This window comes from Centropristis striata, chromosome 7 (genome assembly GCF_030273125.1).
Source record: "Centropristis striata isolate RG_2023a ecotype Rhode Island chromosome 7, C.striata_1.0, whole genome shotgun sequence".
Lineage (NCBI taxonomy): Eukaryota > Metazoa > Chordata > Actinopteri > Perciformes > Serranidae > Centropristis > Centropristis striata.
This window is the reverse complement of record NC_081523.1, coordinates 10,501,898-10,522,063: the sequence shown is the minus strand read 5'-3', so window position 1 is coordinate 10,522,063 and position 20,166 is coordinate 10,501,898. Positions and strand designations below refer to the sequence as shown.

Here is a 20,166-nt window from a genome sequence, read left to right as displayed (position 1 = left end):
AAAATGGATCACCAGATTGTATAGACTTGTAAAAAGCTCTGGTGGCCGACTTTTGTCTAAGTATCAATCAAGGAAAATGTGAAAAGTGGATACTTTGTGTGTGCCCTTCATGTGTCAACATTCGCCTTTAGACTTGACGCAGGGCGCAAAGGCCCAAGTCAGACTGAACGTGTAGTGCGCAGACTCCAGCGGCCGGCGGTGATTGGTCAAAGGTACATTCACTGCTGTGGAAGTTGGTCGTATTCAACAGTGTGAAGTGAAGTGACGTGGAGTAGTATGGACATGGCAAGCGGACGTCTGCTAAAAACTTCATAAACTATGAGAAGAGTCGTGAATACACCTTTGGATATGTTACGTTAGTGGTCTTAATTCCGGCTACCTCACAATTTCTTCTTTAACTTTAACGGAACAAGTTTTTCATCCAAGAATTAACAACACAGCGCTCACCGGCTAGCCTGTTAGCTAACAGGAGCAGCCTCTGCTGTAGCGACGGCTAAAGTCAGCGTCATGCAAGTCAAATATTGTATTTTCACGGGGGCCGAAACATGAAAAGCACGAAGAGGGACTTGACCAACCGCCAGTGACGTGTTATAATTTACTGAAACGGCAATAGTTAGCTTGCTAACATTAGCCCATAAGCTAAGCAGGTGAATAACCGAGTGAACTGTCAAAATGAGCTCTCTGCTCCGAGGTGAAGAGATGTGCCTGGCCCAGCTGTTTCTACAGTCTGGATCAGCATACGACTGCATCAGTGAACTTGGAGAACTCGGGCTGGTGGAGTTCAGAGACGTAAGTCCCGGAAAATACCGATTTTAATCTCTAACAAAAGTAAGGGCTCACTTTGAAAGTTGCTGCTGAGTTTGCAAAAAAAAAAAAAAACTACTGGACAAAGTTCAAGCATCTAACTGTTACCTGTCGAAACTCTTACAACATTTATCACAAAGTCTAAATTAATATGAGCACAGCCGTTGCCATTTACTTGTAACTTGCAGAAGGAAGTCCTAGATATCCCCTAGATCATAGTTGTAAAATGCTGCAGTAAAGAGGGACGTACACGTAGTTACTGTGTGGTTTATGGTCGTTTGCCCTGAAGATATTTGTATGTTTCAAATTGTCTCAATGATAAGTGGTCAGGATGGTTAATCATTCAAGTCTTGGCTGTCTCTTACACCTGTTTCAGCTCAACCCCAGTGTTAACGCATTCCAACGAAAACACGTCAATGAGATCAAAAAATGTGAAGAGATGGAGAGGATCCTCGGTAAGGATACATTGAATTGTAATATACCTATAAGGCTCTCTTATCTAGTTTAAACCACAGTCAGGCTTTGGTCAGAAAATGCAATTATTTTGCAGCAGACAGGTTTAAGACGAAGCTGTGATGGGACTGTAGAAGCAAAGCTGTAGTACAAGAGCTGACTAAGACCAGAAGACTAACTGAATTGAATTGAGAGATAGTGACTCTACAGTCATGAGAAATGTCAGCTGGTTGTAGATTCAGTTGAGTTAAATGCCGTCTTTAATGAACTAATCCCTTTATTATTAGATTAAGAGAAGAGAGTAACACACTGTCAGACTTTGCTTCAAATCCAATGTTCTTAACGGTCTGCTCTTGGTATTTGGAGGCTTTGAAACATTTGAAAGCTCTTTTGTGTCTTTATAAACATTGCCCTTTATTTTTAACAGGATACCTTCTGAGGGAGGTCAAGAAGGCAGATATTTCACTGCCAGAGAGAGACGTTAACCCAGTGGCTCCTTTACCCAAGCACGTCATGGCTATAATGGTTAGTTACTAGCTTATGTATCATCATTTATCATTTTTAAATTGTGTCCCTGGAGGGCATTTATATCAGTGTTGAGTTCCTACCAATCCAACTAAATGAATGTGGTGGAGAGCTTTCTCTATGTATGAATCTTACTTTGTTCCGCTCTAGTCTGTGTAAAATTGTTAAATTACATCCAAAATGTTTATCTCCAAAAGTACAAACTGTTACCTCCCCCAAGGAGGTTATGTTTTGGCTTCGGTTTGTTTGTCTGTGTGTTTATCAGCAGGATTACAGAAACACTATTTGCCTGATTTTCATAAAACCTGGTGGAAGGTCGTAGCGCGGGCCAAATAAGAACACATTACATTTTGGAGTAGATACACATACTATTTCTCGCTTTTGTTAACATGGCGATATATGGAATGGCCTTTCTTGAAGGTCTGCACTCTCTTATGTTGTTATTATTGAGGTTTTGTCCATTATCACTGGGTGTTTGTGTTCACAGGAGCAGCTGCAGAGGCTAGAAGTGGAGTTGGGTGAAGTCACCAGGAATAAAGAGAAGCTGCAGAGGAATCTTCTGGAGCTGACAGAATACACACACATGCTGCGCATCACTCGAAGCTTTGTACAGAGAACAGCGGAGGTTAGTATGTTAACCTGTATGCAACTGGACACACATTTTCATCTTGTTTGTACAGCAAATATTTTTTTTTATTTCACAATTTGCCAATTACAATCAGGTCTAAGATTTTCTTTGCTTCCCTTGCATCTTGTGATTATTTTCTAGCGAGAGCCCCTACGAGTACAGTACGAGGAGTTTCCTTTCCTAGAAAAAGACACGATGATGGACTACAGCAGCATGCAGCGGCTTGGAGCCAAACTGGGGTGAGGGATGAGATTCTGCCAACCATATCAGTAGCATAACATTAATGCTTGTGTTTGGACTTAGCGTTAAATGTATATTTTAATTATATTTATTTAGAGGCACTTGTAGTATTACTATTTACAATAGCCACTAGGTCTTACTTGATTCCTGTGGTCTATGTCTAGTACCTTCAGGTTGAATGCACTTATTGTAAGTCGCTTTGGACAAAAGCGTCTGCTAAATGACATGTAATATAATGTAATGTAATGTCTGTCACAGTTGATTAGTTTTCACAATCATCATGACATTTTATCAATGAAATTGTAATTCAATTCACAATAATATAATGAGGAAAAAAGTAAACAGGTTGCCCAGCTGCCGCTACACAGTTTATTAATTTTAAAATGAGGAAAGCTACACTTTTATTTTCCTCATTAATAGTTTTCTGTGGCCGATCTGTCTCATATTATACTTTTCATATACAGACACAGTTCACATACAGGGTATACAGTAACAGGAAGTTTGGCAGGAAGTTCACAAGTTGCAGTAACTGAATGCAGCTCTGATTCTTTGCCAACATCACGATGCTCATTCAAAGTCTCACTTTGCAATTTCCTTTAGGAGTGTTAGATATAACAAAGCAATGTAGCTCCACAGTTGAAGTAGAAAGTGTTAGAGCTGCAGCAGCCAGCTTATATTATGTTCAGTTGAGAACAATGTGACATCAATAATGTAAGATTGTTTAGGTGATAGCAAAGCTGATGTCACTGGGACGTTAACCAGACTGCTGACATGCACACGTGTCAGTGAAGATGCTCTCACATGTTTACAAACACTGTTTCCTTCATCTCCAGAGGTCTGTGAGTTTTGGTGTTTAAAAATCATTAGGAAGATGTTCACATAAGCAAAAAACAAAAACAAAATTACAACAAGACTTATTTTATCTTATTTCAAATAAGAGTTTCTTCTTTATTTCTATTGTTGTGCAGTTGCACAAAAGAGAATATATTTTAATTTGCCAACAGAAGTGAAGTTTAAGATTCATTTTTAATTTCCTTGCTGTATTTTAATTTTATTTATTTATTTTTTATCAATTTATTTACATTTTTATGAGGAGGCAGTGTATTTGTTTATCACTTAACATTTTTAAAAATATTAAATAAAGGGTTGTTAAATTAAACATATCTTTACTTTGATTTTTTTTTTTTTTTTTTACATTTAAAGTAAATATAAAAGTTTGTACTTTAGTAGGCACATACTGTATGTAACTGCATGTTGGGCTGTTTGTGAATGTTCTCCTTATTCTCTTGCAGTTTCATTTCTGGGCTTATTCAGAGAACCAAGATTGAGGCCTTTGAGCGGATGCTTTGGAGAGTGTGTAAAGGCTACACAATTCTCAGCTACGCTGAGGTTGAGGAGTATTTGGAAGATCCTGACACGGTAGGTTTCTCAGAGCTAGCTTTATTCATGATTTGAATAAAACTAGATATAACTAGTGTTATGTCAGAGATTAAAATATCAACAAGGGAAGTCAGGAGAAACATTTGCATTTTGTATATATTTTGTTTGTATTTGATTTTCTAAACTGGGTTCTTGTCTAGATGTAGAGGAACTTAATTTGGCATAACAAGACAACAGCCTAATCTGTATTCTCTCTTTCCATAATTGAAGGCAAAATGAATGTGCATTGGAGACTATTTATAAGCTATAAATACTCAGAGTATTTTGTGCAGTGTTCATGACCATGACAGTGCAAAGAAACCATCGTTTACTTCTTGAAAAAATAATTTAGTATTCATTTTTATTAGTAAAATCTGTCACTTTCTGTTGTTTGTGTGCTGTCGTCACAGTGGATCCGTTAAAAACTAGTGCAGAAGACGAATATTGTAGAGAACTATTGAAGAGGAAAACCCCAAAACTGTGTATTTGTTACATAATGGAGAATTTACAAAGACACTGGTGAAGTCTGTTTGAGTCCTTCTTGCTTCTCTCAAACAACGAGTGCTGTGATCTTGTCTGTTTACATAGAGTGACAGAACTAATCCACTTATCCATTTCCTCCGCTTGACCAGAAGTCCGGCATGCAGGGCTGCGACTGATCACTAGCGGAATGTCAGGACATACTTTAAGTGAGAATCAGGGAAATTTACAAGACGTGTAAAGATGTGTTGCTGAATAGTGAGAAAAGAGGAAGCTTGACATTAAGCTGAAAAAAAAAATGCCTGTCATGGTTTTATAAAAAATCTCGTAAAAATCTGCTACTGTTTCCAAGGTCAAGAATTAACTTTAAATATGAAATACTTCTTGTTTTAAAAAAAGAGCAGCTTGATTTGAGAATCAAATATAAATGCATATATCAGTTAATTTATGAAGAACAAAGTTTTTTTTCTGAGCCCAAAGTAAATAATAAAGCATCTGGGTCTTATCATTGAAATTCAACACTCCTTTTTATTGTCTGCCTTCAGGGTGAGCCAACCAAAAGTGTGGTGTTCCTGATCTCTTACTGGGGAGATCAAATTGGCCAGAAAGTGAAGAAAATCTGTGACTGGTAATTATTCCATAATACTTTGGCTTTTCTGCAATAAATAGAACAACCATGAGACAAAGGGCTGATATCTGTTTTTTGTTTTATTGAAGTTATGATTTGTTAATAACATACTTTGTCCCTCCACAGCTACCACTGTCACTTGTATCCTTATCCCAGCAACAATGAGGAGAGGACTGATGTTGTGGAAGGACTCAGAACTCGCATTCAGGACCTGCACACAGTACGTCTGTTGTCAGCATCTAATTATGCAGATGTTTAATTAGTGACAGGACACAGTCACAGTCTGTTCTTCATTCACTGAAGGTTTACTTGTAAATGTGTTTCCCGTCATTTCTCGGTTTAAATATAAGCTACATTTCAAATATGAGCCCTCCAGGCATTTTTTTCTGATAGGTTTTAGGATTTAAGAGTACAACATTTTCCAAAACAAACTGACAGGAAATCTTGTTTTCTGTGAATCACAATACATCCAGTAAGGATTTCTCATTTAACCAGTCTTTTATGGTCACAGAACTAAATTAAATGGCTGATTTATAAAGATTAACCCAATTTTCTCTTCCTGTGAGCCAGTCCTGGGTCAGTTGAGTAAATCATTTGGTAGCTTTACCCCACTGTGACTGAGAAACAGAATTGCACTCACCCCGTAGCACATGATCAGCATGAGACCTCATCTGAGGCGAGCCGATTCTTTTTTTCACCTCTTTCATGCATGCTTTCTATCGTCCCCTTCCCTTTCTTGACTGTTTCTCTTTTCTGCTCTTTGTCTTTGTTATTCTCACACACAACAGTCATGGCTTTTTTGTTTCATAACAAAATACCCTTTGTCTTTAATGTAAATGTTTAAATCCCTCTAGCATTGTCTCATGCTTAATCATAGAAATTTAAAAACGGTCAATGTTTGTAAACTTTCCCCCCTTTTTTGAAATACACTAACAGTTCTGTTTATCTTTTACCTTGTGCAGGTACTTCATAGGACAGAGGACTACCTGAAACAGGTCTTGATTAAGGCCTCAGAATCCGTCTACACCTGGGTCATCCAGGTCAAGAAGATGAAGGCCATCTACTATATTCTGAACCTGTGTAGTTTTGATGTTACTAACAAGTGTCTGATCGCTGAGGTGTGGTGTCCTGTCAATGACATTCCCACACTGCGGAGGGCCCTAGAAGAAGGATCGGTAAGGAAACTCTTCATAGAGCTGCTCTATTTTTATTTCCCCTGTGCCGCCGACCGCAGTGGCCAGAGGCATTGTGTTTTCAGATTTTCCATCTGTACGCCACCTGATTCTCGTTAAAACAAAACCTCAGGAATTCATGGAGGGAATTTCTACAAATTTGGCGCTAATGTTGACTCGGAATCACAGATAAACTGATTACAATTTTAGTATTCCAAGTTCACTGTGACCTCGCATAAAATGTCATTGGTCATAGCTCAAGACTTAATTTTCTAATTAGGAAAGAAATTCCCACAAATGTGTAATAGGATATAATTATGATATTTATTTACAAAAGTTCAAAGGTTAACTTCACTGTGACATAATACTCTGCAAAAACACTTTTTATTGACATTATTAAGTGACAACCACTTTCTCACTAACTTCTATATTGTGTTTAGACAGACATGGATGCAAACTGCATTGTGTCTGGTTAGTGGAGGTGAACAACCACAAGGCAGTAATTCTAGTTGACTTTGGCTTCCCTGCAGGCTTCTTCTTCTGTTTATTTAACCGCGGCAGTTGCTTCATGAACTGGTGTTATCCTTTAAGCAAGTAGTTTTCTTCTTCTTTTTAGTTTAAGAAAAAGACTGTGACTTGTCGAGGGTACTGAGGGGCCACTGTTCTGTCAGTTTGCTGGCTCATGAGGACAGAGCGTGTCTTTGGGAAAAAGAAATACAAAGACAGAGATTTCTTTATCATGTTAACACAACTGGTTGCCTTATGATTATGTAATGCCAAAACTGTTGAGGACAAGGACTGTCATATATTTTCGTGTTTATTATGTTTTGCTACTTTTTGCAATGCTAGTCCAATGTATCAAGACATTATGGTGAAATTTATTTAAGGCAACATACTGACATTTTAATTTGATTTCAATATTTCAGAGAAAAAGTGGGGCAACAGTTCCATCCTTTGTCAACCGTATCCCCACCACTGACACTCCCCCCACTCTGATAAGGACCAACAAATTTACCTCTGGCTTTCAGAACATTGTGGATGCCTATGGAGTGGGCAGTTACAGAGAGGTTAACCCTGGTGAGTGGGGTCTCTTGTCTTTCTATAATTTTTTTGTTTTTTCAGACATGAGGCAGAAACATGAATGTGTTGCGCAACAGCTTTTACAGATAACAGAAAAACTAAGATCCTTTTTATTATAATTGTGTAATACTCCCTCCTGTGGTAACACATGCAACATTTCTGTCCCTGTGAATTACTACCCTCTATATTACTACCTTTTTTTTTTTTTTTAAAGAGTGTCCATTATTTATAACAAATGTACTAAATTATAGATTAAGGTATTCAGCACATAATCACAGAATAATACACATACTTTTTTAACTCTACTGATCTTTTTTGGTACATGTGCTTTCTTTGCAAAGTAATCAACTTCTACTTCTTTGCTATTTTATTTTTAGAGGTGCTACTGTATTTAAATATTTTTTACGTTGCCTCTTCTTGATTTTTCTTTTCTCCTTCTCATCTGTAGCTCCTTTCACAATCATCACTTTCCCGTTCCTGTTTGCTGTGATGTTCGGGGATCTTGGTCACGGCGCTATCATGGCTCTGTTTGCTCTCTGGATGGTGTTGTACGAAAACAACCGCACACTTAAAAACACCAGGAACGAGGTGAGTGAGTACTCCACCTAATACTCATTTATGTGTCGTACAGTGTGAAGGATAACTGAGTGATTTGATGTGTATGTGCAGATCTGGAACACATTCTTTGAGGGGCGTTATATCATCCTGATGATGGGCTTGTTCTCCATCTACACTGGCCTGATATACAACGACTGTTTCTCAAAGTCCCTTAACATCTTTGGTTCTGGATGGAGTGTACACGCCATGTACACACAGAAGTGGACGTGAGTACTTCAAGCTCAAAATCATTATTCCAACTAGAGTTTTATGTAAAAGCTATATACATGTTTTGAAAATATAAAAATAAGCTGATGTTTATGGATTTGTTTCATCATGACTTTACATTTAACACACACTGGTGGTTTTATTTGTGTGCTAACAGGGAGAAAGATATCCTCGGTAATCGGTTTCTCACTTTGGATCCAAATGTTACGGGAGTTTTTACCGGACCTTACCCTCTGGGAATTGACCCTGTGAGTATAGCATAGTTTAAAACAAACAGTCATCATGGATAACGTGATTTGTCATATGACGGCTCACATGCATAGATATTATCATTGCTTCTCACCATTGTGGTGGTTATAACTGATCTGCCCCATAGCGTGTCAACAGCTGATGCTATATGTGTAGAAATAACAGTTAATATGTCCTTACAGCTTGCTCTTCTTTGTATTGCTACCCGTTTATAATGCCGTGTATATCATCTTTCTGTTGCACAGATTTGGAATTTGGCATCCAACCGCCTTACATTTCTGAACTCCTATAAGATGAAGATGTCAGTGATAATGGGTATCGTTCACATGAGCTTTGGGGTTATCCTCAGCACTTATAATCACTTGTAAGTACCAGTTTATTTGACCTGGTAATGCCCTTAATGATGTTTTAGTTTCTAATAGCATGCATTATTTTTGTCAAAAAAACAGACACTTTAGGAAGAAGTACAACATTTACTTGGTGTTTCTACCCGAGCTCCTGTTCCTGCTGTGTCTGTTTGGCTACTTGGTCTTCATGATATTCTACAAGTGGCTGGCCTTCACTGCTAAAGACTCCAGAGAGGCTCCAAGCATCCTCATCCATTTCATAAACATGTTCCTCATGCAGGGCGATGCTGTGCAGCCCCTCTACCCTGGACAGGTGAGAAGCTAATGTCAAGCTTCAGTTCTGCTGAGGTGTAACCTCACTGTCCCTGTTCTCACTAATCAGATGTCATTTAAAATGTACTGAGATAGATCTTAACCATGTAATGCAATATTTTTTTTGCTTCTTCTAGACTGGCCTGCAGGTATTTTTGGTGGTCATTGCTGTTCTCTCAGTGCCTGTCTTACTCGTGGGGAAACCTGTCTACCTTTATTGGCTTCACAATGGGAGCCACCGCCTAGGAATGTACAGGGTGAGAGTTTGGAATGCATCTGGGAATATTTGCACACTGTGTATAACACGTTTCCAAATATTTGACTGTAACACATGCAAATCTGAGTAGTTTCTCTGTGTCCCCTCAGGGATATGAGCGTGTGCGGCGTAACAGTGAAGAGGAGCTCTACCTGATGAGGGCTCATGACATGGAGGAGGGCAGCAGTCACAGTGATCTCTCCAGTAGTGGAGAGCGCCAGACAGAGGAGGTCAGCACGGCTGGACAGTTATTCTTTAATCTTTAACTTCTTTATAACTAGCTGTTATTATATGTCCTTGTTTTCTGACAGCGATTCTGAGTTTAATTTTTTTGCTGTGTCAGTTTGACTTTGCAGAATTTTTGCGAAGGGAAGGAGACTTAATTGTCGTCAATGTTGCAATATTGAGATTTAGATTATTCAACAGAAACATAATTTGCTGCAGTAACATACTGCCACATATGGCTGTCAGTTATGGCCCTTGCTGTCAAATTTTAACAGTGGCATAATATGTTAAATCTTGGGAATTCAAGGGTCAGGCGCTGTTATTGGGGCAAGTGATATTTGCTTAGCAATTATTTGCTTGGAGGTAATCATGATTAACATTAAATTGTTATGTGGGTTGGTTACAATGGTATTGTAATTTCTTCTCACGCAGTCCTAATCTTGTCATTCATTTAAAGAATTGTATTTTTTCATTGATTAACACTCCATGTTATTCTTTCATCTTTAACTTCTTTATAACCAGCTATTATTATATGTCCTTGTTTTCTGACAGCGATTCTGAGTTTAATTTTTTTGTTGTGTCAGTTTGACTTTGCAGATGAGTTCCTGCATCAGGCCATCCACACGATAGAGTATTGTCTGGGCTGCGTCTCCAACACAGCCTCCTACCTGAGGCTCTGGGCTCTGAGCCTGGCACATGCCCGTGAGTATGATGGTTTGCAATACAACACACAGGTAGTTTGTCGCTCCTTCAAACCTGTACGAGCACACACTCAAAGACTTCCAATTCAACTCATACATACATCTATATTTGCCCCATCTGTTACCTTATTTTACACATTCACAATAAAAAAAGATTAGGTTGTGGCTGACATTTCGTATGTGGAAAGTAGCTCTCTAGATTATGAACGTGCAGAAAGTAAAAATTTAGTAAAAAAGTTAAACGATGCCATTGTTTTCATTTTTTCCCATTTGCTATCCTGCAAGGGGACAAATCCTCAAGGAAAGCACATTCTGCAATGTGAGAACATTATGAAATGAGCCCATGCACAGTATTTCATGGTTTATTATCTGATTTAAATTCATTTTGCATAAAAAAAATATAATTATATGGAAAACTGATTACATGGATGCCCTAAGAAAGCAGAACCAAACAGCAACTTTACGATGCAGTCAGTGATTCTAATCCAGTAAACTTTTAGTCTGTTTCAGCTGTGACTGCTGCCTCGCACTGAGCCACACAAAGTTATTCCAGCTTCTCTTTCACGTCCTCGCCCCCAAGATACAGGGCTACACCTTAATCATAATGAAACGTAAATAACATCTGGGATATTATCTTGCCAACTTGGTATAAAAATGTGAAGTTAGAATATCAACAATCTTCCTCCAGAAGCCACCTTCACATATATGACTAATATATGGTATCTCTGTCTGTGTGTGTGCTGCTCTAGCCATTCTGTTAAAATGACTTCCAATTATAGCTGAGTACTGGTCAAAGTTTCTCAGCAATCCTAATCTTAACCAGACTAGATTTTGTCCAGTCAGAATAAATTTAGCGTGATCCCTTTCAAATAAAACTGACATGTCAAAGTATAGTCCTGGAATGTATCAGTCCCTGTGAACAAATTTAAACCCAAAGTCTTTTAATGCCAAACCTGTTCAAAACTGCACCCTGATAATAGTTGTTAGAGTCATTTTGTACATTGTGGAGAAGCTGATAAATAATTCAGATTTGTATTTCATAGTTCATAGTTCTTTATTGAGGTTGTAGGAATGCCTATTGGTTCGTAGGAATTGCACTCTTCTTATTGGCTGAGACTTGTGTAACGTCATAATTGCATACTTTGTTTAATTAGGATTATGGAGACGAGGAGAGCACACTAGTTTTCGACCATGCTCATAATTATTTTATTTTTTTTGGATTGCTGCAGTTTATTGTTTGTAATGCTCAAACGAAAGGTTTTCAATAAACCATAAGAAAGAAACTGTGGGATTTTTTCGGCTTAAGACACGCGTCAACTACATCCTCATGCGCTTGAAGTGTGTGTTTCAAGTAAAACTAGACGGAGCCACACTAACAATAGTATATGATAATAGTCATTGATTAGGGAGACATGTAGGAGTTTAGATCAAAGCGAACAAATGCAGACCAGTGACAGCTATGAGATCAGCCTGAATACACTATGTCTCTGGTGTAATTCACTTAATGTGTGGTGCACATGCTCGTTTGTCTGCGTTCACAGAGCTGTCAGAGGTGCTGTGGGCCATGGTGATGCGAGTAGGACTACGAATGGACACCACTATTGGGGTGTTATTCCTTGTGCCTGTGTTTGGCCTGTTTGCCGTTCTCACTGTGTCAATCCTCCTGGTAATGGAGGGTCTGTCTGCGTTCCTTCATGCCCTCCGGCTGCACTGGTAAGATGACAATAACCAATAAAAATACTTGTGTCACTGATGAGGCCAAATGATTTTGTATGATCTCAGTATTTTATATTCATAGCTGCTGCTCGTTTCCTCCTCAGGGTGGAGTTTCAGAATAAATTCTACAGTGGGACTGGAGTCAAGTTTTGCCCCTTTTCCTTTTCTCTCCTGCCCTCCAGCTTTGAGCATGAAGGGCTACTGTGAAGGGACTACCTGGTAGAACTGTTAGGTGGTAAATGGAACCAAAAGAAGCCAGCACTGTCCCATAGGCGTATTCCAGAGAAGTCATGAGGGGATTGTGATTTTTAAATATTTTTTTCTGTTGAATGTTAGGAAGTTTTCTGATTAGCTTCACAAACCATGGACTGAAACACCCTGCCCTCCTGACTGACACTTTGAAGAAACCACCAGTACACAATGTAATGCTCGCAAGGTTTCATTATTGCGAATTTATGTAACACGGAGTGTTTTGTACCAGCTTCAGTTTGCTTCACTGCAGGTTGAAATGTGAGGCTCAAATTTATCTATCTTTATAAAACCATCAATTTTTCTATAGGAGGCATTGTTGGTATGGTTGTTGATGTCACTTGTATGGAAAACCACATCTACCAAAATTGGAATAAAAAAGTAAAAGAGATATGAGTCAATATGAGATAAAGTTACAGTAATAAAATAGCATTTCATTCACATTTTCGTTTGAAGTAAAAGTCCTTTATTCATTTCTGTTTTCGCTTCATATCTTTCTTTTTTTTTGTTATTCATTTTGGCACAGTTGTGTATATAAATGCTTTTCTTTTTATGTTTCAGTTTTGGCAGATCTGGTTTCCAAACACTAGGTAGTGAGCCACCTTTCAGTTTTCTCGCTCAACTTTTCGTTGCACTGACTGCCTTACAAAAGTACAACCAAATGACTGTATCATTCTCCGGTTTTCCTTGTGTTCTTACTTTGTGGTATCAAAACACTGCAAAGGATCGTTGACTTGTCAGTATTGAAAAGTGCTCGGGCAGGTTTGTGATGAGATGTATATACTTTTACAGAATTATTTTTTAATTTATTATATTTTAAAATGTATAAGAATTAAAGATGAATGTTAATGGGAGTATGATTTTTACTTTTTATGCATTCACAGTGTTGCCTATGCATCTGCCACCTACTGTTCAATTTTAACATTCCACACATTTGTTGACTCAGCTCACTGGTCTGGTGCCCTTTGAAAGATCTTTTATCCATATTCAACACAGTGGGCTTTTATGAGGAGAACATTGGATTATGTACCAACATCAGGCATTAGTAGTATTTGCTAATTTTGTGACGTCAGTATTGTATGGAATTGGTATTAGAATTTTTGCGAAGGGAAGGAGACTTAATTGTCGTCAATGTTGCAATATTGAGATTTAGATTATTCAACAGAAACATAATTTGCTGCAGTAACATACTGCCACATATGGCTGTCAGTTATGGCCCTTGCTGTCAAATTTTAACAGTGGCATAATATGTTAAATCTTGGGAATTCAAGGGTCAGGCGCTGTTATTGGGGCAAGTGATATTTGCTTAGCAATTATTTGCTTGTAGGTAATCATGATTAACACTAAATTGTTATGTGGGTTGGTTACAATGGTATTGTTATTTCTTCTCACGCAGTCCTAATCTTGTCATTCATTTAAAGAATTGTATTTTTTCATTGATTAACACTCCATGTTCTAGTTCTTTTCAGAAAATCAAACCCATGTCAATAATAAATAGTTTTTGTTTGAGTTGGGGTTTTTTTCCTGTCAAATCCTATAATCTTACAATGTTTCTTATTGTTCTTTTATTGTTTTGTTTTTTAAAAGAAAAGATCAATGTACCAATAACAAGGATGTTTGTTCCTCTAATTCAGCAGCATTTTATAGGTTTTTTTCCTTTTTTATTTTTTTTTTGCTTCTTTTTAGACATAATTTTTAGGTGATTTGTAATGAATACCCATACATTCTGCTTGGGTTATGTATAAACTTCAACAAAGTACAATACTTGAGTAAATGCACTTAGTTACTATCCACCACTAATAATGGACATTATGTTTGTCAACGATCAATTCTTTTAATTTTGTATATACTTCAGCTCATGCCTAATAAGAGTGCACTTTCAACTTCCCACAAAACGTAAAGAAGAAGAATAGCATTTATTTTGAGCATAAGGAGTGATCCGAGAGCTGCCTTCCAGTCATGACTCTGGGAACAAATTTCTCTCAACTGCTCTGCCAGGAGGTAGCAAGCAGCGCGAGATGTTCGCTGGCTGCCATGGCAACAGCTAAACTAACAGCAAAGTAACGTTAATTTAGTCGTTAAAGCTGATAGCAACCGCAAGAAAATGTCGACAGCGTTTCCTATTACTAGTTAACCAGCAAGTAGTTAATGCTTTTAATTCTTAAATGTTGGCTAACTTTTTTTAAAAATGGTCCACGATGATTTAAGAGTGGAGTGGATCCGACAGTGCGTCTCTGTCGGGTTCAATCTTCCGGACGGTCCCAACTGTTTCGACGAACTCCTCAGTCGGGGAGATGGAGAGGAGGAAGAGAAAATTATCCGTTATTTGAATGTCGTCTCGGAGGAAGACTCGCCATCATGTCTCATGTTTTTCAAAACTATTAGAGAGGAGGAAATTGAAGTTGAAATTCCACTTGGTAAGTTGGCTAAAGTGTAGCGTTAGTTTTGTATGTTATTAAGCGTTTTCTGGCTATATGCGCTATGAAGTTAAGTTTACTGTTTTGTATTTCAACGTGCAAATCGTCACACTGTTAAAATAATCGTCTAAGTCATTTTTTGTCAAAATTGTTGTTTTGTCTTTGGCAATTTGCCACATTCATAGGCATCAGATAAGAACCCAGCAAAGAAGAGCTAGAGGGAGATTGTTATCAGTTAAGTGTTTTATTGATGACACTAAAATTGGTAACACTTTACTCTAAGGTGTCTACATAAGCAGTGGCGGTTCTAGACCAATTTTACCGTGGGGGCCAAGGAGGGCCCAGTGTTTAATCAGAGGGGCACATTAGAAATCGGCAAAATGATATTTAAGCATTCAAAACCTTTATTTTAGCTAAAAGTATCATATTTGGAAGAATTACATTGATTGCAGCAATGAGACTTACCAACATTAACAGTTATTTTTGTACGACAATGACATTTCTCATTTTTGTACACAATTACTTTTTTTAAATTTTGAAAGTGCAGTACAGTGAGAATGATCTTTATATTTAGCTTTTATTGCACAATTAAACTATTATACAATGTACACATTCTGGGTTCCTTTTGTTTACAATGAGATATTGTTTGAACAAAAAATAGGTAAGAATTGTTCCGTCGTTCATAGTTATAAATTGATCATTTTATTATTAATTTGACACAGGGGCCACAGCAGGGGCCAAGGGCTTCTTCACAGGGGCAGTGGCCCCTGGAGGCCCCTGTTTAGAACCGCCACTGTACATAAGAGTGACATGAGCGTGTCATAAACATGACATGGGATGTGTCATGAACATTAATGACACTTTGAAGTAACAGTAATGCTCATGATACTTGATGATACATGAGACTCATGTCATGTTTCTGGCAGGCTTGTTTGACTCTTATGTAGACACCTTCAAAATAAAGTGTTACCATATATTGCTTAAGTCACAAAGGCATGTTCAAAAAATTGCCTAATTCATTTATTTCCCTTAAGTTACATACATTTACACACAGTGTTACTACTGTAGCCAATAGCCATCCTTTGTTACATCCTTTTTGAATGAAATGATCAAAAAAAGTTTTTTGTTTCCTGCAAAACTTGAAAAAAATAGTTAGGCGATTATTTTAACAGTGTGACGAAATGTTACCTTTTTTGGTGTCAGTTGTATTTTCCTACATTGCCTTTAAGCTGTTATCCTCTGTACTAAATGACATTAGAGGGTTGACATAGTTGAGAGCAGCTTTTTGTCTGTTAACCACCGGATGTATGTATGTAGGTGCGTACTCTTCTGGACGAACTATGTGATGTCACTTTACTTAATGACCAAGACATATTTTCTGCTTTTTTTTTTAAAGAAGAAGTTTCCATATTGGTCAACATTTTCACCAATACCATTGTATCTGTGATAGGCCAATATTGACCCATATGGGTCAGGCCCTGTTTTAAAAAAAATATTACAGAGGTAAGTGTACTGTAAGAATATGGGGAACATACTTTGACACCATATTAGTCATGATGTAAGTTCATAGATTAATATCCCCTAACAAACCATCCTCCCCAGCATGTTTTCCTTCGTAGGGAGCACATGCTGTATGGCCTGAACACCTGGAATCTCTAATTTCCAAAGACATTTTTAACCATGTACATGAGAGGCACAAACTGGGGCTAGCAAAGGTGTAGAAAGGGAGCAAAGACAGGTTTTTGTCCTCTATTTTAATTTTGTTAGCATGTTGACAGCAAGACTGCATCGAAATACAATGTTTATAACCACAGAAAGGACAGATGAAGACTCTGCAGATCCTGACAAGAAGTCCTTGACTCAAAGTGGAGCAGTGGTAACCTCAGATTCAGAGGAGATATATGAACAAAGTCCCAGCCATGTGAGATGAAACTTTAATTTCAACCTACTTTTGTTTATTGCTTTTACATTGTGACTGTGTTTGAGATCATTTATTGGTGTATTGTTGATCGGGAGGGGAAAATGTGAAACCCATTTCTGGTTTCGTGTTTTCAGGTGATTGAGGTTCAAGTGGTCTATCACATTGAGCTTCATGTGTCAGTAAATGAATACCCTGAGAAATTTTTGAAAACCACTGTGTTCTACTTCATTAGGAGCACAAAAGGTGAGTAGAGAGATCGGTGTCATTGGAATAAAGCATGTTCCCGCCTCTATTGCACAAAAAAGTATTAACCAAGATGCTATTATTTGTGTTTTAAAAAGACACCATTGTTGAACCACTGGACATGAAAGAGGCCTGTATGCTGTTGTCCAGGTTATTTGACATTGGCAAGCAAAGTGGAGATCCCCTTCTTGTGATGCAAAACAAACTTGCCAATGTAAGTAAAAATAAAAACAACAAATAGCCAGCAAACAAAAACTTACTTCAACAACAGACAAACTGTCACTATTAACCATATATATATATATAAAACGTTTTTCTGAATAAAGAATATGATCCATATTCAATGTGTCTTTTGTCAGGTGTATATACCCTTGATTTCTGCACACCAGATGAAGATAACTGGTGGAGGTTATGAAAGCGGTACAGTTTCTCCTCAGGAGGAGAGTCCAGTGAAGTCAAGTGGGCAACTCACAGTTCGTGACGAGTTGCTGAACAGGACGTACAAGTATTTGGGCATGCTCAACACAACTATCCAAAAGCTTCAGATTCAAGGTTTGATTAGATAAATAAAGGTGTATTATTTTTCAATTTAAGTAATTTAACATTATTTGACTGTTAAACAATATGTAAATATTTTATAGAAGGGCAAATAGGGAAACAAGGAAAGAAAGAAACAAGCCTTATATATACCGCTCATGCTTTTTAATGTTAATCTTAAGATCAGTGTCTTCGTTGCAGATGAGATCACGCTGCACATCCCTGAGCTAGACCTCGAGCCGCAGGTAGATGTACTACTGTCTGATCGAGAGATGCTAGAGAAGTTGGAGCAGTGTGTGATGAACTGGCACACTCAGATTACCATTGTTATTGAGGAGCAGCAAAACAAAAAACCACAGGTGTGTGACTCTCCCCATATTCTGAGTTTCTTCCCAGGCAGGCTTGGTGGTGTCAGCTGAAGGCCAGCATTCACATAGTTGCTGCTGAAATGTATGAAATATTACCAATAAATTGAATCCCTGTCAGCTCTAAATTAAATTAATAGGTAATAGAAAGCATAAAACATACATGGTGATATCCATACACTAATATGAAACATTGAGTTTTCATTTTCCTCCAGGCACCTAGCCCTTTGGCAGAGATCACTTTTTGGCAAGAGCGTGCATCCATCCTGAGTGCTCTGAGTGAACAACTCAAACAGCCTGCAGTAAAGAAGATCTTAGAGGTAATTACCAAAGCAGATGCAGACATTGTTCAGACCCTGGAAGGAACAGTTGCTGAACTGACTAAATACCGTGTGGAAGCAGAGGATAATATAGGCTTCCTCAGCACACTGGAAAGACACTTCATGGTGAGCTGCACTTTTTATAATGCATTATTGCTGAATGTTCTTTTCATAGACACTCTACTTTCTCTGTTGAAGCAACTACAAGGAATTTAACTGTAATTTTAATTTCAACTCTATTTTACATGGTTATTCCTGATGTCTGTCTGTTTTGTCTGATTCCTCACAAAATCAGACAAATCTATTCATGGCATGCAGATTGGAAGAGCATATATGGTATATGCTTATGACTGATACTGGCGCAAGATCAGCAAATAGAAAAAGAAAACACAACACAAAATGAAAGTTCCTTGTAGATGCTTTAACCATGAACAGTGAAACCAAGTGTACCAAGTGTACCAAGCTTTATATCAGAATTTGGACTTCAGCATTGTTTTTCCATGCTCACTTTCACTTTTATCAAAATGACCATTGTCTCTTGTAGAATCTGGGAACTGGAGCAAATTTTAGTGTGATCCTGGAGACCATCCCTCCCCTAATGAGCAGCCTGCAAATTGTGTGGATGATCTCTTGCCACTACAACACAAATGAGCGTATGGTCCCTCTAATGGAGCGTATCGCCTGGCAGCTGTGTGAACGTGTGACTCAAGTAATTGATGTCCAGACGCTGTTCAGGTATGTGTGGATAGTACATTTAAATTTGACACTGTAGGTTCACAGCTGAGAGAAAGATTGAATTTAATGTTTTACAAGGCCAGTATTGGTCAGTAATTAGTCAGAATCTTTTATTTAAATATCATTTTGTAGTTTCAGTATTAATTAACAATATGCTCTGCCTTGGACAGAGATAAGAGGGAAGTGGCCAAATCCAAGGTGCATGATGCTAAGCAGCTGCTGGACCAGTGGAAGACATCCTACTTTGGGGTGCGCGCAGAAATTGAAGAATCAGGCAGGAATCAACGCTGGGAATTTGACCGCAAGAGACTGTTTGAGAGGACTGATTACATGGCTTCTGTCTGCCAGGACTTGTACAATGTTTTGCAGGTCTGTGTACATGCACTTAATAAACACTGACCTCTCACACAGTAACAGAACATGAATATATATGAAAATTACTTCAGGCTTTATGAAGAGCTCTTCTTGATTTGTTCTGCAGATTTTGGAGGAGTTCTATAACATCTTTGGTCCAGAGCTAAAAGGTGTGACCGGTGACCCAAAACGCATTGATGAAGTGCTGTGCAGAGTGGATAGTCTGGTTTTACCTATTGAAGACAGCAGTTTTAATCCTTTCAACATCTGTAAGATGAGCAGCTGGAAAATGATCATGCAAGACTTTGACACTACGGTTCAGGTGAGCTTAAAACACCTGGAATGCAGCCTAACATAACAATTTAATTCAGGCATGGTTGTATCAATGTGCTTGTCAGTTTGCACCAATACAATTGCTTTTTTTTGTGTGTGTTGTACCTAATTTTCCAGCTGAGTAACTTCTAACATGTGTCTGCTCAGGCAATTGAGGGAGAGGCCCTCAACTTCATTGATCAGTCTTTTAAGACACTGCGCTCTTCAGCTGCTGCCTTTGACATGCTTCTGAAATTCAAACATATCCGCTCCAGAGAAACCATCAACAACCATTTGATGAGAAAGTTTAATGACATCCTGGCTCAGTATTGCAAAGAGGTATTGTACTGTGATATCAATAAAAGGTGTATCATCAGAAAACTGATTAAAGTCATCATAGTCTGCCACAAGCACGTTTGTAGAATGCCTAAGTCTTTTTTTGTTGTAGGTGGACAGCATAAATAAAATCTTTGAGGCAGAGAAAGACAAACCACCACTAAATAAGAATGAGCCTCCTGTGGCTGGAGCCATCAGATGGGTTCAATCTCTTTTCCACCGCATCAAACACACCATCCTTCCCTTCCTTAAAGTGCCAGAGATGCAGTGTGAACAGAGCAAAGCAGTGAGTTATTTCACAGCTATTTAGGTCAGTT

At 38.1% G+C, this 20,166-nt stretch overlaps 2 protein-coding genes across 2 annotated transcripts in view; both read left to right on the top strand.

Annotated features, from left to right (window-relative positions):
- The first annotated feature begins 248 nt into the window (after positions 1–248).
- Positions 249–12,752, top strand: atp6v0a2b (ATPase H+ transporting V0 subunit a2b). Its single transcript, XM_059337170.1, has 20 exons — positions 249–789; positions 1,181–1,259; positions 1,685–1,782; positions 2,270–2,407; positions 2,552–2,649; positions 3,943–4,069; positions 5,095–5,177; positions 5,304–5,397; positions 6,140–6,352; positions 7,276–7,426; positions 7,878–8,017; positions 8,099–8,253; positions 8,412–8,502; positions 8,749–8,867; positions 8,953–9,163; positions 9,300–9,419; positions 9,529–9,648; positions 10,228–10,345; positions 11,886–12,057; positions 12,165–12,752. The coding sequence occupies exons 1-20, from the start codon at positions 673–675 to the stop codon at positions 12,265–12,267; spliced, it is 2,547 nt and encodes an 848-aa protein (XP_059193153.1). The 5' UTR covers positions 249–672; the 3' UTR covers positions 12,268–12,752.
- A 1,617-nt stretch (positions 12,753–14,369) lies between these two features.
- The window catches only part of dnah10 (dynein axonemal heavy chain 10), a 34,506-nt gene continuing 28,709 nt past the window's right edge, over positions 14,370–20,166 (top strand). The window contains exons 1-12 of the mRNA XM_059337187.1: positions 14,370–14,726; positions 16,541–16,647; positions 16,782–16,890; positions 16,989–17,104; positions 17,250–17,442; positions 17,629–17,786; positions 18,008–18,238; positions 18,657–18,847; positions 19,018–19,216; positions 19,329–19,523; positions 19,682–19,852; positions 19,962–20,135. Coding sequence (XP_059193170.1) covers positions 14,498–14,726; positions 16,541–16,647; positions 16,782–16,890; positions 16,989–17,104; positions 17,250–17,442; positions 17,629–17,786; positions 18,008–18,238; positions 18,657–18,847; positions 19,018–19,216; positions 19,329–19,523; positions 19,682–19,852; positions 19,962–20,135 — 2,073 coding nt within the window. The 5' untranslated portion in view covers positions 14,370–14,497. The remainder of the gene's footprint in view (positions 14,727–16,540; positions 16,648–16,781; positions 16,891–16,988; positions 17,105–17,249; positions 17,443–17,628; positions 17,787–18,007; positions 18,239–18,656; positions 18,848–19,017; positions 19,217–19,328; positions 19,524–19,681; positions 19,853–19,961; positions 20,136–20,166) is intronic.

Bases quoted from the DNA above. Each gene is read 5' to 3' on its own strand.
- atp6v0a2b (XM_059337170.1), top strand. From the start codon at position 673: ATGAGCTCTCTGCTCCGAGGTGAAGAGATGTGCCTGGCCCAGCTGTTT. The intron at 9,164-9,299 runs GTGAGAAGCTAA...TGCTTCTTCTAG, and splicing joins AGCCCCTCTACCCTGGACAG to ACTGGCCTGCAGGTATTTTT. The intron at 9,649-10,227 runs GTCAGCACGGCT...TTGTTGTGTCAG, and splicing joins GAGAGCGCCAGACAGAGGAG to TTTGACTTTGCAGATGAGTT.